Source organism: Stigmatopora argus, chromosome 5 (assembly GCF_051989625.1).
Source record: "Stigmatopora argus isolate UIUO_Sarg chromosome 5, RoL_Sarg_1.0, whole genome shotgun sequence".
NCBI classification, from domain to species: domain Eukaryota; kingdom Metazoa; phylum Chordata; class Actinopteri; order Syngnathiformes; family Syngnathidae; genus Stigmatopora; species Stigmatopora argus.
In genome coordinates, this window is record NC_135391.1 from 9,533,309 (window position 1) to 9,550,015 (window position 16,707).

Consider the following 16,707-nt stretch of genomic DNA (forward strand, 5'->3'; position numbering starts at 1 on the left):
ACAGCAGCAGGACTCCATCCAACACTTTAGGTGGTTCATGCATTTTGTGCAAGGATGAGAACAACATACATCCTGTCTAATTTCCCCAGGAGCATGATGGAGTAACATTTAACATGGCTAAAAAGGCCCAGTGAGGGCAGAGTGATGCTGCTTATTCATGTGGGAACATTAACATTTGGGGATGCAGTGTCTGTCTGCCTTAAGAAACGCTGTCACTCTAAGGCGTTAAAGTCAAGTGCTAAGTGACCTTTTACACTGCGCGAATGCAAAGACGAGTAAAATCACCCTCAGAGGCAATTTGGGGAAAAATATAGACTGTCAAATGTGCAAATTTGGATGTTCACATCCTGCCAATTTGAATTGTCCAGTTTACTTTATCTCCAATGCAGCTCAAATTCTCAGTGTACCTGCATGGGTTCTGTTGTTAGCTGACCCAAACTCATTTTAACACAGCTGACATTTGGCAGGTGTTCAGGGCGTCCAGCTGACACAATTTAAACTGTTGGGCTGAGACATTTAAGATTTGGCAGCCCCGTGGACACAGACAGGGACAGGGTCAAGGGTCGGGGCATAGTTTTAGGCTCTTTACCTAATGGACCGCTACACTGGACGTGTGAAAGTCTTCAGTTATCACAAGTGCCGGGCTTGGTTCGACACGTTTGTAAGCTTGTCTTTGGGTCTTCACCACAAGCACATCTGAGGCGACAGGGTGAAAGGTCAAACGTGTTTGCCCAGAGTAAGAAAACGTTCAAACTTGAAGTAGGACTTCACTGAGCGTTGCCCAAGGTCGCTTCACAAAGAGTCGGGAAAGTGGCATACAGAACAAAGGTTAGTCCAGTTGTTGTGAATTTCAACTCTGAAAGCATGAATGGCAAATGAGACAAAGCTTTCTAATGGAGTGATGGAAAAAGAAACAAACATTGATTATAAGGCTACACAAAATGTTGAAACTAAAATTCCATTTTAATGGGTGGAGAAATGAAAAGAGCTCACTTTAGGGTCTTCCTCCACTATGCTCTCAGTAAGGGGGACACAAATATGCAGACAGTTGATGACTCTACCAATCCATATAGAATAATTTTTATGCTTGTGAATCATATACATATGAAGCTAAATGAATAAATGACAAAATACTACAATATCAAAGCAAATATTCATCTAAATTCCGTACCGGTTATCCTCACAGGAATCATGGGGGTGCTTGAGCCTATCCCAACCAACTATGGGCACCATGCGCGGACACCCTGAATTGGTGGCCAGCCAATCGCAGGGCACAAGGAGTCGGACAACCATACAGACTCACACTCATACGTAGGTGCAATTTAGAGTGTCCAACCAGTCTACCATGCAGGTTTTGGGGAAGTGGGAGAAAACTGGAATACCCAGAGTAAACCCACACAAACCTGGGATAACATGCAGAGAATGAAAAATATGCGTTTTTGCTTATTTAATACTATTTAAAACCTTACCTGCATTGTGATCGGCTGGCCACCGATTCAGTGTGTCCCCTGCCTCTGGCCCGGAGTGCTGGGATTGGCTTCAGCACCCCTGCAACCCTAATGAGGATAAAGTGGTTCAGGAAATGAGATGAGGTGAGACCTTACCTGCAAAGGACAATAATAGACATCTAATCGCTGCCTGCCTCTCTCAGACAAAAAGAATGAAAGTTTAGCACTGTTATTGACACCCAATGAAGTATGGAGTGCTCTAGAAATTGTAAATGATTAGTAAAAACATGTTTTAATTTAAATCAATGAGATTTATTCTATGGAACTTGTATGCTATACAAGTGACTTCTTCAGACCAAGGAAAAAAAAACAACTGAATCCACCGAGAAGGGTGTCAAGATCATTGCTCAAAAGGCCGCTTTGATAAACTGACCAAACTATATTCATAGTTTATATACTGAGACCTTAAGGACAAACATACAAGCCCCATGACATTAACTTTAAAATTAATGACCAAATTCAGTCATCCGTTACCATTTAATATGACCAACCAACTAAAAAAAGAAACAGAATTTATTATAAAAGCAGGCAGAAACGTGAACAAAGCAGTTGAAGCCGTACACAAACTACTTCAAGTTATGACAGTGATGAATATAAAAACTTGGGAAAATAAAATAAGTGCAAAAAAAATGCAAATAAATTACCAGAAGTGGCAGCGTGTACACCACCAAAATAATGCAGGGTGAATGGGGTGGTTATCACATTTCAACACATATAAACCCTCACAGGAGCATTACTTTATATCCTTCATCGAGTACCGTATAGTGGTCATTTTATTTATAGTCGCAACACTGTTTGGTGTGCAACAAGCGCTGATGCTTCAATCTTTAGACTTAACTTGAAGTTGGCAGAGGAACACTTTTACTGGTCTTGTTTGTGACCAGGAAACGCATGTCGAATGTTAATGAAGGTCACTGCCAGGACTTTGCGTCAGATGTCTTTCATGGACAGAATGCTAAAAGAGAGGGCTCTAAAAATAGAAGTTGTTATGCAGAGAACATATCTAATAGAAGACAAAGGGTTAAAAGCATGTGCAATCATTTGTAACCCTGCAAGATCGATTCACATCATAATTCAAGTTTTTAGTGGAAGCTGCACACACACACACACACGCACACACAAATAAACCCTCAATAAAATGCTTCATCTTATTTTCTAACCGCACTGACGATCCAATACTACTTTGGTCCCCACTTCATCTGTAAGACGATCATCAGGGGGGCTCTCGCCGCTTGTCATGTCATTGACGCAGGGTGACCTTATTAGTAAGGGTTAAGAAAACCACAATAAGCAGTCCCATTCATGTCAACGTAGGTAACAAGAACCACACAGAAGCGCAGAATCTAGACATCAGTGGTACGGATGCTTTCGTCATCCAAGTTGAACGGGAACATGCAGCCCGTGGGGGGCTGAGGCTGCGAGCGGTGCCTCCGACGGCCGCACGCCACGTCCCCCGAGGACGTGAGGATGCCCAAGCCGCTACTGGGGACGCCGGGGCAAGAGGATAGGGTCGAGAGCGAGTTGGAGGAGGAGGACGTGGAGGAAGAGTTGGGAGAGGAAGACAGTGAGGCCATCGTAGGAACGTTGCTAAAAGCACTTCTGTCATTGTCCTCTGCGTGCAAAATAGAAGGCTCATTTGCAGGCATAGGTGTCCACGGCTGCCAGCCCGGTGCGATGGAGCACGATTTTACAAGAGTCGGGCGCTTTTCCACCATCTGCTGACTTCGACTCGAAGAAGCATTGTGACTTCGATAGAGCGGGGAGCCTCGTTTGAATGAAAATCCCTTCAGCGAAAAATGACAAGAGAAAAAAAAACATCACTATGGCTTATGACTGTGGATAGATTCTATTTACAAACGAATCCAGGCAATAGCTCTCATTTTTGTAGTCAAAGACAAAGTCAACGTCACTGCTTTTAGGTTGACTGGGGACATTTCCGAATAAAAATCAGATGGACATATTTGCCTGAGATGAGATCCTGTCAGAACCAGTTTGTTTGAAAAGGCAGGAGGAGGTGGCAAGAGAACCAACCATTCAGAAGGACGTCCCATGTACACTGAACCAGTTTGAGACTGGTTCAGTATATATGTGACGATCGTAGCATATGCACTGTTTGTAGTGGCACATTTGAAACTCATACCAAGGAAAAGACATCAGTTTCGAGCGAGCATTACGCAAAAGAATGCGACCAATTCGAGATGAAAGAGGAAATCCGCGGACAAAAAAAACATGTTCAGTAATCAAAAACATTGCATTATCGAGTAGCTTGGTCACTTTCCCACTCTTTAAAAGAGAGGACATTGCAGCTCGTGAATAACACCCATTGATGGACAAACCTGATTATGCAACAACAACAAAAAAGACTTCCTTGCAATTGGTAATGCTGGTGTTGGGGAGAGTGGCAGAATACCTTGGTAGGACCTCGAAAGTCTTGAATCTTCATTTCGATGTCCCTGATCCAGCCATGCATGTCCTCTGGAGAGTCTGTCTATGGACAGATGTGACCAAACATGACAACATTAACAATTAAAAAATATGTCAGTATTCCTTTGGGTTTTTTGTAACCCCACCAACAAAAAGATAAATGTGTGGCACCTCCAATACAATGCCTGAACCCAGTGGCGGGCCGTCAGGGCCTTCAAAGCCTTCTCTGCTGGCCTAAGAAATATCTGAATCATATATTATAGTTTGTCCATCAATACTTATTAAATAATATCAAATTGTCTGTTAGCTTCCTTTCATTGCTTTTCCCCCTGGTTGCACTGCTTCCAGATGTGTCTTTTCATATTGAAGCATTTAACCAATCACATTTCAGCCATTATTTGTTGCCAGGGTCAGAAATCTGCCTCAAGGCCTTCACAATTAGTTCTGCAGGCTCTGCTGCATTAAATAAGCGTTGATAAGACTCCAGTATTTGTATTTAATCAATAAATGCTGTTTTTGGCTGGATTTTACCCCATTTTCGGGCAATGTTTGCCGGTACGCCATTGACGTTCATCGCTGTCTTTTCCCGGGAAAATCGCCCCCCTGGCCTGGTTTTAATGTCTGAAAAGCTCCAGTATTTGTATTTAATCATGAAATGCTGCTAGGAAGTGGATTTTACCCCATTTTTGTGCATTGATTTATTGATTATTTTTATGTGTCGCAGCTATAGCTGCAGTAGAGGTTTTATAGCCATAAAATAGTTTTTGAGGGTTGGATTGATTCGTTGAAGGCGCTACGAGAAAATGCACGGACTGCCACTGCCTGAACCACTTCACCGTTGTAAAATAACTACTACTTTAAATTTAAATTAAACTGCAGAAACACATCGAATTGAGTAATATTTATTTGAATCCCTTATTATACCATGACTGCGTAAATACAACATGGAATCAAGTTAAGATGGCGTGCGCAAAGTCTTAACTGTTTATCTCTGTAAAAAGGTTCAATTGTATTTCAATCATTTGGCATAGACAATAATTTTCCATTCAGTTTACAGAGTACCGACCAGGCTTCCCCTATCTAGCACAAAAACAAATGTGCTTATGCTTGCCATTTCGCTCAGCTGTCCTCCCATGGGAAGGAATCAACAGGATGTTATTATTGTTATGGTAACAGATGTCTGTGGTTGCTTCAGAAAAACAACGCTCAAAACGGAGTTTTGTGCTACACTTTGGCAGCGGAGCATTTCAAGAAAACAACTCAAAACACACACGCACCTGCTTACTGCCTCACAGATTGACATCTCCGTGACTTATCCGTTATTGCATAAGGGCACTAGCACATATGTGGCATAAATCTTATATATACTGCAATCCCATTGGGTGAAACCTACATTTGGAACAATATGAGATCATAGGCTTACCTGTATGTAGAATGTTCGAGATCCGGTGATGATCTCAAACAGATTGTCTCTCTGCAGGAGCTCTCTAATGGAAACAAATTTTTACACAGTATTACACGCCGTTTCTTACGACTCCTATTGTTTTTATTTTTGTTTACGGGGGAGTTGTAAAGTTTAAACTTAAGACGTTTGCCAAATAAGGACTGAAGAACTATAACAAAACACTGTTCTACTGTGTTTATAGTACCAATTCTTGAAAAGTTGACACAGAACATTATCTGGCTGAGCACATACTGACTGCATGTGTTTATAATCAATTACCAGGGAATGAGAGAGGTGGTGAGAGAGCATGTTGGACTCTGCGGTCTCATTGACTCACCCTGATTTGACGAGGCATTCATGAACTTTCTGAATGTCCCTGAGGGGAATGGCTCGCAGAGGCTCTTTGTCCTGATACACACACATGCGCAAGAGGGGTGAACGGACGAAGCAAAACCCCGATAAAGATCTGCCGAAGACGTCGCCTCACCATCTCGGACTTGTAGTAGCTAACTGCATTGTTATCCAGGGTGAAAAAGCGTCTCTTCCAGCTTTTTCTCTGAAACAAACATTGCGTGACATTTCAGTTCCTCATGTAACTCCTTCATTAAAACACTTTAAAATGGGGACGCACACTCACAACATTGCCTTGTTTGACACAGTAGCCGAACCGCAGCACGCCAGGCTTGCTGCCCTCGTTCTGTAAAATTATAATCTCTTTATTGCACCACTAAAAGTCAACAAAACCTCAGCTGCATACATGTTTGATAATATGTTTGACTTGTGCATGATCACCGCAAAAGTAACATTTGCTAGCATAAATGTTTTAAATTATGGGTAGCGTTGTGTTTACCAGAATGGGTGTGTGCACCACCACACCTCCGTGGATCTCCGTCTTGTACGCATGCTGCTTCCCACCTCCATAAATATCGCTGATAAATGCGGCCACATCCGATCTTGGGGGTGCGGGACCAGATTTAGGAACCTGAGTAGTGAACAATACAACATTGAGTTCAAACTATGACATACTGAGTGATGCAAAAGATCTCAATTAAGTGAGCATCAAAAGAAATGGACTATTTATAATCATTATGGAGACAACAAGATGAATTTTCTCCTAGAAATTGTTACATAGGTGCATTCAAGGCAGGAAAACCTAAGCATCATAATACATTTGACTTTTTTTTTACTATTACTAGTGCTACAGTACGGTAGAGCACTTTAAACACTTGTGTCAATATTAAGTGAGTCTCGAAATTATGGCCAGTGAAGTAAATTATATTTGTGACATTTTTTTTATGATTAAATCAAGGACTGTGCAATTATTTTTACCACATCCACTGCCTTTGATGGCCAATGAACTGGAATTAGCACTTATGTTATTATGGTTTTTACAAGTATGAAAGTCAAAAATGTCAAACTGCTTCTTACAAATTGTCTCAAATGTCAATAAAAGCCTTTTTGGCGTCATTTGACCTGTAATTATATAATTCTCCTAAATTTTCCATAGGACAAATCAAATGACTACTTTGGGTAACTTCATTTCACTATGAAAGGAGAAATGCACTCTCAGTACAGACAAAATAAGACTAGATTGTGTTGGTAACGGCCATTAATCTGTTCAACCATAATTTAAAACAATGCCCCTTTGAGAGATTTTTCTAGTCACTCGTCACATTATTAGCAATAATCAAGTTACACACAATATGACAAAATTAGATTTTAGGACCCCATTGCATTTGACAGAAAACTCCAATTTAGATGTGGAGAGAATTGGCAGTGCGATAGAAAATCAACAGTTGACTTGCGATTTTAGGCTCTCATTGCAGTAAACAAGAGCTAAACAATGTTGTTAAGCATTTGTAAAGATGTCAGAACATTGGCAGCGCAATAGAAAAACAGCACTTGAAATGCCTTGTTAATGGCAGACTTGTCAGAAAATGGCCAAACTGGTTTAAGATGATAGAGGCACATGATATAACCACTCATTTCAAGACAAGTACATAAAAGAAGAGATGATACACTATGTTGTAAAGCACAACAATATCATGTGGCAATATAAAAAGGCAGATGTAGTCTCACTTTCTCATTAAAACGAGACAAGTTTGCATAAAACAAAACATTCAAACAGGTATGTAACATTTGTTTGCATTTCCCTATTTACGTGAACAAAGGAATAATACCTAGGCAAAAAACAGTCCAATATTTTCATATTCCTACAAAGTCTATTGTACATGAAGCTATCAGCGATTGGTAAAGGAAAATATTTTATTTAAAATGACAAAGGGTTGTCAACAAATGGAGTAAATTCCTAAATTTTTGGGATAATCCCCATAAAAAAATAAAAATAAAATAAAAAAATAAATAAAATAAACATAAAAAATAAATAAATGAATAAATAAAAAATAATTTAAATATAAATAAATAAATAAATAAAATTAATAAATAAATAAATAAATAAAATACAAATATACAAATATATATATATATTTCAGCAACACATTAATTTATTTATGTATTTATTTATTTACTTATATATTTACTTACTTATTACCCATCTATTTATGTCTAAAATGCCTTTTCTGTATCTGCATTCTCACCCTCTTGCTACTGTGACAATGAAATTTCCCGAATACAGGATGAATAAAGTTATCCAATCCAATCCAATCCAATAAAATATTCTCAAACAAATGAATTGTTTTGGTGTGTGCTATGCTTACAGTAATCTTGCTGGCCTGATTGAGAGCAGTGACCCAGTCCCTCATGTCAGTCACGTCGTTGGCTTGGAGGAAGTACCTTCGGGAAACCGCGTTGATGACTGTGAGGAAGAAAAAAAACAACATCAATAGTTTAGCAGTCTAGCACATGTATAAAAATAATTTTCTTTTACAGTAGTATGTGACTGTGACTTGGTTTCCCCGAGGACCTACCAAAGCAGAACTCTGTCTTTGGCTTCTGCTTCCCTGTAGCTTCATTTACCTGACAGTAGAACAGAGTTAAAGTCAAACATGACTGAGTTTGCAGTAAAAACTATTTTGGGAGCATCGGACAGTTTTGGTTTTGGTTACGATAACAAATCTAGTAACAGTAAATCAAACCACTGGGAAAAAAATGCCGGTTGAGTCAGACTACTGATAGTGAGAGAGCATCGTGTAATATTTGTAAATATAATTTTTTTTCGAGGAGGTGCCAGAATTGCTTGATTTAATACATAAAAAATAAGATTTGTCATTTACTGTTTGTTTTGTAGCATTATTTTTACTGGTCTAAAAATATAGGTATCGGATCGGCATCAGATTAATATCGGCAAAATATCAGCAAACAACAATATTTTTACAGGTTTAAAAAAACAAAAGAGCCGACTGTGGAATTATAAGTTCATATCTTTGATTTCAACTGTCCTGAGAGAAGTTGTCAGCATTGAAGCCAGATGTGATCTGCTCAAGTCAACATCTGGAAGTCGTAAGCAGCTCTTTTGCAGCTCAACTCTGCATGTGACCATTAGCTTCAGCTGCAGATAGATCAGATTCTTTCTATCTTTTGGACTGCACCAAAGCCACCTCCGCACGCCCACTGGCCCCATCGTTCGGTACACCAGCACATTCCAAAAAGACATCAAATGCACGAACCGGCAGAAAATATTTTCTCTTTACAAAGAGAATATAGATTATCTATGAGGTGGAACCAAAAGTCAGCAGATGTGAAGATAATCACTGGAAAAAAAGTTACGAGCCAGTTTGGGAGAAGTGGGGAATTTGAAGAGTAAAGTTTCTGTCAAATTCTTTGATAAATCTGGACTAATCTAACTGTATTAAATCAATGGTGACCAATCAGTTTACAACGGGGAAAATTATCAATATATTTTTGGCTTGATGGGGACTATTTTGAACTCTCATATTTTGTTTTCTTCAGACAAGTTGGGGGGCAGAAGTTAGAATAAGCCTGCTATCCCCCAATTCACATAAAAAAACGATTCACCACTTCCTGCAAGATTTAGCACTAAAGTTGCAAGAAAATGCAAATGAAACTATGAAAAAAATTATGTGTTCTAATAGTTGGTTGATCAAACTGTGGCGTTTCAATCAATTGGATTGTTTCCCAGCTTAACTAATGGATGTAAAAATTCAAATCCGTTAACCGTTACACCCTTGTGAATTCCATTAACAATTATACCCAAACGAATCAATAACTCTTTAACCTTATCACAATTAAATCCACTATTTGAACATTTCAAATACTGTTCCATATGCACAAATGTGAACAACTTTAAATTCTCATAGTTGAAAAAACAATTCAAAAACTAATAGGAAGGTTACCTTGGAGATATAAGTTAGTCTCAGGTTGCCAACAAAACTTGCTCCACTGGGCAGGTTCTGCATGACAAACACACACACACACACAGTCACACACAAATGTGTCACAGAGTCACAGTCCAAGGTTACCCTGGCTCGTATTGGTCACTTCCTTTTACAGTTTGTTCCAGCGTGTTGTGTCATACAGTGCGACGCACCTGAGGGTTGTCCATGTACCAAAGCAAAGTATTTCCCTGCGTGTCCAGGATGAAGTAACGCCTCTGGAAACGACTGCTGTTCTCTTTCTCCTCGATGTCCAAGAAGCCACACACGCGGTTCAGACGGTCCACGTACGGCATCCTGCCGCCTCTATCACATATCACTGGAACACAAAAAAACTCATGTTAGTATGCTCAAGTGGGACAGACTTCAATACACATGTGCGTGCACACAGGAAGTGAGAGAGCAAGAGCATCTCACACTCAGCAGTTTTTCATGTGACATGATTGAGGCTGAGCAGCAGCTAAAGCCTGAGGCGAGCTCGGGCCTCCACCAAAGCCAAAAATTACAGAGTGCACTCAAGATCTGCACACATTTCCACTGGCCAGACACCAGACGGTTGGTAATGGAGGAGGTGGCTGCATGAAGATGGCGAAATGTATTCATTAAGACCATGCCGTGCGTGTGAATCAGACAGTCACTCGGTGACTTTGGTATGCTGAAGATGTTCGGTGTCATCCACACGCACGCAAAAACACACATTTTTCTGGAGCCAAGCACATGAGTGGCAAGTTGATTTCTTTACTCATGTTGTCATCCTCCTGCAATCCCTGCCTCAAGTCAAACATTCTCGAAGCACTAACTCAAGGAGAATGCATACATAGACTTTTCTTCCAAACACGATAGATAAAAAGAACGTTAACATTACACAATCAGAAATGAAATTCCTGACATTTCAGAAAGATGGAGAACTGGGTGAGAAGTTATAACATAAGAAAATACAACTGTATTGAAAATATTCATCTGCAGAAATTTACTGATGTCATACTGTATAAATAGGCGCTTATAGGAGGCTTTAACTTTTGATACTGCTAATCCTCACAAGAGTCGAAGATGTTTGAGCACTAAATTGTAAAAAAAAAAAAAAATAAACATTTAAAAAAAGATAACTTATGCCTAAATTCAATTGGTAAAAATAGTTGATATTCAAATGAAAAAAATAAAATAAAAGATATGTCACTCAAATAGATGACTAAAACCCATGTGCAGAAACTCCAGCCCAAAAAAGGAAAATGATAGCATTGCACTACTCACTCTGGCACACATGCCACACAAATACACACAACATTTCAGGATCATAAAACATCTGGTTCAACCATTAAGAGGAGAAGCAGGGAAGAAGTTGTGGCATTTTTGGTCAATGTGGGAGAATGACACACATGTATTTCATCCAAACACTGATAATAGCACATCTGTGGTACTTATGGAGTTTTTCAAGCTCTTCTATCCTGAGATTTTTTTTTGGAAGACCACTGACTGAAGCACGTGATTTCATCAAAATGTCTGGGACTAATCAGAAGAATGACAGGAAGGTTAAAAAAATGATGCAATGGAGGTTGTGGTGGTGGTGATGTGCTAAAATGAAGCTTCACTTTCATCAACTTCACTGAGTCAGGACTGATTTGTTAGCTAAAGTGAATCTTTTCCTCTACTTGAATAATTTCTAGTCACCGAATGATAGCCCATACAGACAAATGTATTGGGACACCAGAGTAGAAAATGACTTTACACCAAAGTGTTCCAACCAATGCGAACGCGTCTATATATAAAGTACAAGACAAGGTTTCCCAATGTAAAGATTCTTGTTAACCATTTAAAGAAAAATAAATTTGAATTTCATGTTTCTGATGCATAAAATTATCAAGAAAAGTAAATTTTCCAGGAAGTGGGCAAAGTAGGCCCTATAAAAAAAAACTAAGCGCCAGTACTATTTTAACAAATCAAACAAAAATTATCAATAAAAGTCAATATTTCCAGTAAGTAGGCAAGGTAGGACATGAAAATCATTTTTTAAACGCCAGTACTGTACAAAGCATATTTCAGATTGTCCTGCCTACTCATTGTCTAATTCATTTTCTGTTCATGTAAAATTACATTAGTGGATTTATATTCAATGTATTGACAGGTTTATCATTTCTTAGGGCCATTATACACTATTTTCCGCATTATCATCATTCCAAGAAATCCACGATTAACATACTTTTTATGCAGTAACCATAAGGCTACTTCTAATTCCCCTACAACCGATGCAAAATTAACCAATCAGCTACCATTGACGACTATAGACGTCCAATCCATTTGAAATAAGAATGGAATTGTATACCTTTAGTATTGTCATTATACAAGTACAACGAGATTCCCCATAGGGTACACATCAATAAGACAGTCATCTCAATTTGTTCATTTTCAAATTTGATTGACACTAAACTAATGATGCTAATAATTCAGTGTACTAACAGGAAGTACAAGTTGGCTCATGATGATGAAGACTAGATAGAAGTTGACTGCACCTGACATGTTCTTGTCGACCAAAGTCAACACATTCACACACTCACGCAGACACACACTCACGCACGCTCACGCACAGTCATGCACACGCACACACTCACGCACACTCACGCACGCACGCACACACACACACACACACACACTCACTCTCACGCACACTCACGCACGCTCACGCACACTCGCGCACACACACACACTCACGCACACGCACGCACCCACAAGCACACGCACGCACACGCACGCACACACACGCACACTCACGCACGCACGCACACACTCACGCACACTTATGAAGTTTAACCGTGTGGACTCACCCGCCTCGCAGTCCTGTCCCAACCAAACCGCTACTGGGCACACTTGGGACAGCAGAGCACCATGACAAAAAACTAGCTAGTGTGCTCCAAAAGAAACTTTTCGGCGAGCACCGGAGGCCCCCTCAACCGCCGTGAACCGGCCTGTCCTCCCCGCCAATGAAATCGCGTTGGGCGGATAACACGACAGGCGTCTTCTGCCTGCTTCTTCTTTCCGGGTTGCACGTTTCGTTATTAGAATAAAACCAACCCCGGATATGATCCTCCGTCCCCTCCTCCTTTTCTGCCTGCCTATATGAGGAACTAGCAGACACAAATCGCGTCTTTTCTCGCCACAAGTTTTTGGATTAGCCACCGCAGTTTGCCGTTTTTGTTGTGGTACGTCCTCGGCAAGTGTGCAGAATGTGCTCACAGCTTTGTTATCTGCTTTGGATGGCGGTCAAGTAGGTCAAGCACAAGCACACAAGTGTTTCCCAACATTTATTGAGCAAAGCCACATATTTTAAGTCGGATGGGGTAAAAAAAAATCCCTTGACACACAATAATATTTGGAAAAAAAGTAGTGTAGAGGCACAAATAATGTAAGAGCTCTGCCATCTAGTGGAAAAGCTTGACACTTTTCCGTCTTTCACTGATTCATTTTCTGAATTTATCCTCACAAGGATCGCGGGGGGTGCTGAGTCATATCCATGGCAAGCCAACTCCTGGCAGCCAATCACAGGGCACAAGGAGACAAACAACCAATCACGCTCACACTCATACGTCAGGGCAATTTTGAGTGTTCAACCTGGATACCTTGAATGTTTTGGGGATGTGGGAGGAAACCGGAGTACCTGGAAAAAACCCACGCGGGCCCGGTGAGAACATGCAAACTCCACACAGGTGGACCAACCTGGATTTGAACCCAGGTCCCCCACTGTGAGGCCGACACGCTAACATCTCATCTGCCGGGCCGCCCCGACATGAGGCCCCCTGGTGATGAAAATTTCAGTCAGGTGATGAAAACCTGATGGCAGATGGATCTTTGTATTGAATAATGTCTTCAGCCAAGTGTGCAATCTTCATGTGAGCTACACTTTTCACTTCATAACTATGAGTTGTCTTTCACATGTTCGCCTTCTGCAACCAGAAGAGGAAGTGGTGGCACATCATATGACCCGATTAAGTACACATCACTGATTTCACGCTTCAAGTTTATGCCTAGGATCCTTTCTTGAGGCCTTTAATTACTAAAGTTATTCCTTTATTCATGTTATACAGTTTAATACAAATATGAACTATTAAAACACTGCAATATATTTAATATTGAAGGCAAGGGGCAATTTTCTTTTGATGATAAAAAATAATCTTCATTTCACAATTTAATGCTTTTGCCTGAAGGTAACAGATAAAAAATAATAATTGAATGTCTGTGGTTTGACATTGATATGGCCCAATTTGTAATATAATTGGATTTGTAATTTTTTTAATAGTTTGTTTACAACTGGGATAACCAACTGTTTTGAAACTGAGAATTACTATAAGAGTACCTGTTTGATGCACTCTGTCAAAATAAAATGTAAAAAAATCATATTACTATTGTATTTGTATGTTAATTCTTTACTGAAATGACTTGGATGAGTGAAAATATTCACAGGCATGACAACATTTTATTCATAAATTTATACAATGATTTACCAAAGAAAACAAATATGCACCATTCTACGTCTCTAAATCTCTGCCAATGTTCGCTGTTACACAGAGTATCATCCCGTGGGGGACAATTGGCCCCTGAGCTGCAAGTTTGAGACCTCTGTCCTATTTAAGAAAAATTGTGCTCATATCTAAATAACAATGCGCGTCATGGCAAAATTCTGTATTTGTTAAAGTGCCAGAAATAAACAACTGTGGATTAATAAGAATGAATGGTCCAAAGAATGGACGGCTCGAGTGAAAAAAAGAACTTTAGGTAAGAACAATAATCATACAGTTGCAGTGTCGGAGTGTTTTACTACATGTGACTAAAGGTTAAAACGTAAGAGGACGACACTGAGAAGCAACGCGGGGCTGCAGGACAGAGCCGCCGTGCCGCTGTGGTGCTTGTCTCCTTGGCTGTGGCTCCTGTGCGGGCCGTTACAGTTGTCGCCATAGCAACACTCCATCTTGGCCCCAGAGTTGCTCCCGTGAGCTTTGTCGCAGAAAGCCTTGTAGGTGCACGACTTGAGGACTGTGTCTGAAAGAGAAGTGCACAAGCGCCATTGGACTTCTGTCTGGGATTTTGGAACTTGGGCCTAAAGTGGGACTCAATTATCAATTATTGTGTCAGTGCTGTATTTACTGACGGGGTCCGGTGATGGTGGCGCAGGCATCGGCGTACTGTGGGCAGGAGGCGGAGCCTTGTTTGTTGCAGTCATCCTCGCTGGATGCTGCACACGTGTGGCATTTCAGGGCGTCACCTTTGCAGACAGAACAGGGCAGAACACCTGACTTGAAATTAAGCATGAATGTTCACAGGACGCTTCGTTTGGTAGCCTTGCAGACTCTGATGTTTTAGTTCATCACCCTACCATGGCAACCGACTTCAATATTAAACACACAGCATGAACATATTGTAACAATGATTTGACTTCCTTCTCTCTACCTTAAGTAGTACATGTAGAGCAGGGGTGTCAGACTCGGGTTGGTTCGCGGGCCGCATTAACGTCAACTCGATTTCATGTGGGCCGGACCATTTTGGATATAATATTTAGATTTTTTTTTATAAATGGATTAAAAGAACTGGATTAAAAGCCCTGAATATTCCGTTTTTTATAGATCTAAAACAATGTTTATTTTAGCTTTTTTAATATTTTTTGATTTTACAAAATGATTTTTGAGCTAAAAACACAGAAAAAATGATTAAAAAATTACAATTATTGATTTAAAAGGGGGAAAATCAGGAAATTTAATATACATCTCTACTCTTCATTTTAATTTGATCCTAAAACAGAAAGTCGGCACTCATGATTTACTTTCCCGGGCCACACAAAATGATGCGGCGGGCCAGATTTGGACCCCGGGCCGCCACTTTGACACATGTGATGTAGACCATCTGAATGGCCAGTGTTTAACAGGAATATATATAAAGACTTGAATGGCATCACGTAGCAACAACTGTGGTTCCAATTCGGTATTTTGCCATCCCTTGTCATGCTAGTCTTTACTATAATGTACTAAATTATTATAACTGTGTTTAACTGGAAGCTGAATATGGTACCTTGTGCAAAAAAAAATGAAAATAAAAGGAACTCTGTGAAGATGCTAAATCTACCCAAACATTGCCAAAACACTAACAATAAAATCCAGTTCCGTAGCCAAGAGCAGACATTTTACCAGGAAAAGTCCCATTCAAAGATAAAGAAAGAAGTTTAGTGATATTTATCGGCATGATAACTATCATATTTATAAAAATGCAACTCACTTTAGCCTCAGTGAATATTATCCAGAGACCCTTAGAAAGCACATTTTCCCTTTTAAAAAAATAAAATAAAAAATCCCCGGCCCCTTAAAGAGCATCATTGAGTTTCACCCTCACATGTGTGATAAAAACTTACTGTAGCCGGCCAGAGAGAGGACAAGCAGCAGGGCAAAAATAACCTTCATGGCAGCGAACGTTGGGCCCAGAGTGCGAGTGGCTAAGACGAAGCGATGGGAAGGGCACGGCGACCAGGGTGGAAGTTTTAGATGTTGGAAGCCGCCTGATGGCATTAAAATCTAATCTCTCTAATCTCAATATATGCTGCACAGCCAGAAGACCATGCTAATTGACTTAACAGAAGAGACATGAACTCAGTTGTGTCTTTTTGTTTCTTCAAAGACACGCTTCTCATGCTTCAGGTGGGGTGCGTGCAAGGGGGTGTGGGTCACGATTAACGGAAGGTAACGTCATTGGTCCGTAGGTCAAAGTAGTGACGTATTGTACATATGACAAATCTCAAAATGGGAATCAAAAGAACAGCTGTAGCATGACGCGGACACGTCATTGATGAAATAATGTCTTTCTGAGATAAGAAATGAAAGGTTTGCATTCAAAAAATTTCAGTGTAATGGTTATATCTCTGATAAACTGTAGTGTAACAGTTTTTTTTTTAAATGTGATAATAGGCTACTGTATTAGGGCAATTGTAGAACTAATGCTATATTTA

At 40.1% G+C, this 16,707-nt stretch overlaps 2 protein-coding genes across 3 annotated transcripts; both read right to left on the reverse strand.

Annotated features, from left to right (window-relative positions):
* Positions 1–1,966: 1,966 nt before the first annotated feature.
* On the reverse strand, positions 1,967–12,923 carry plekha2 (pleckstrin homology domain containing A2). The gene is made up of 12 exons (XM_077601467.1): positions 12,548–12,923; positions 9,884–10,047; positions 9,690–9,746; positions 8,304–8,352; positions 8,094–8,191; positions 6,227–6,358; positions 6,014–6,073; positions 5,864–5,932; positions 5,714–5,784; positions 5,356–5,419; positions 3,919–3,996; positions 1,967–3,292 (listed from the first exon to the last, which is right to left on the reverse strand). The coding sequence occupies exons 2-12, from the start codon at positions 10,022–10,024 to the stop codon at positions 2,852–2,854; spliced, it is 1,260 nt and encodes a 419-aa protein (XP_077457593.1). The 5' UTR covers positions 10,025–10,047; positions 12,548–12,923; the 3' UTR covers positions 1,967–2,851.
* Positions 12,924–14,173: 1,250 nt separating this feature from the next.
* On the reverse strand, positions 14,174–16,287 carry LOC144074560 (uncharacterized). Of its 2 annotated transcripts, none has more exons than XM_077601053.1 (3): positions 16,117–16,287; positions 14,866–15,006; positions 14,174–14,756 (listed from the first exon to the last, which is right to left on the reverse strand). In XM_077601053.1, exons 1-3 carry the CDS (start codon positions 16,268–16,270, stop codon positions 14,545–14,547), a joined length of 507 nt encoding a protein of 168 aa, XP_077457179.1. In that variant the 5' UTR covers positions 16,271–16,287; the 3' UTR covers positions 14,174–14,544. The 2 variants fall into 2 exon arrangements, with proteins under 2 accessions (XP_077457179.1, XP_077457180.1); XM_077601054.1 differs by having other exon boundaries at positions 14,866–14,979; positions 16,117–16,279.
* Between the last annotated feature and the right edge of the window lie 420 nt (positions 16,288–16,707).

Coding starts and splice junctions, on each gene's coding strand:
- plekha2 (XM_077601467.1), bottom strand. CDS start 10,024: ATGCCGTACGTGGACCGTCTGAACCGCGTGTGTGGCTTCTTGGACATC. Junction 9,747..9,883: donor GGTACATGGACAACCCTCAG/GTGCGTCGCACT, acceptor TTTGTCATGCAG/AACCTGCCCAGTGGAGCAAG. Junction 3,293..3,918: donor ACTTTCGAGGTCCTACCAAG/GTATTCTGCCAC, acceptor TTTTCGCTGAAG/GGATTTTCATTCAAACGAGG.
- LOC144074560 (XM_077601053.1), bottom strand. CDS start 16,270: ATGCCATCAGGCGGCTTCCAACATCTAAAACTTCCACCCTGGTCGCCG. Junction 15,007..16,116: donor CCTCTCTCTGGCCGGCTACA/GTAAGTTTTTAT, acceptor ATTTCAAGTCAG/GTGTTCTGCCCTGTTCTGTC. Junction 14,757..14,865: donor CGCCACCATCACCGGACCCC/GTCAGTAAATAC, acceptor CTTCTCTTTCAG/ACACAGTCCTCAAGTCGTGC.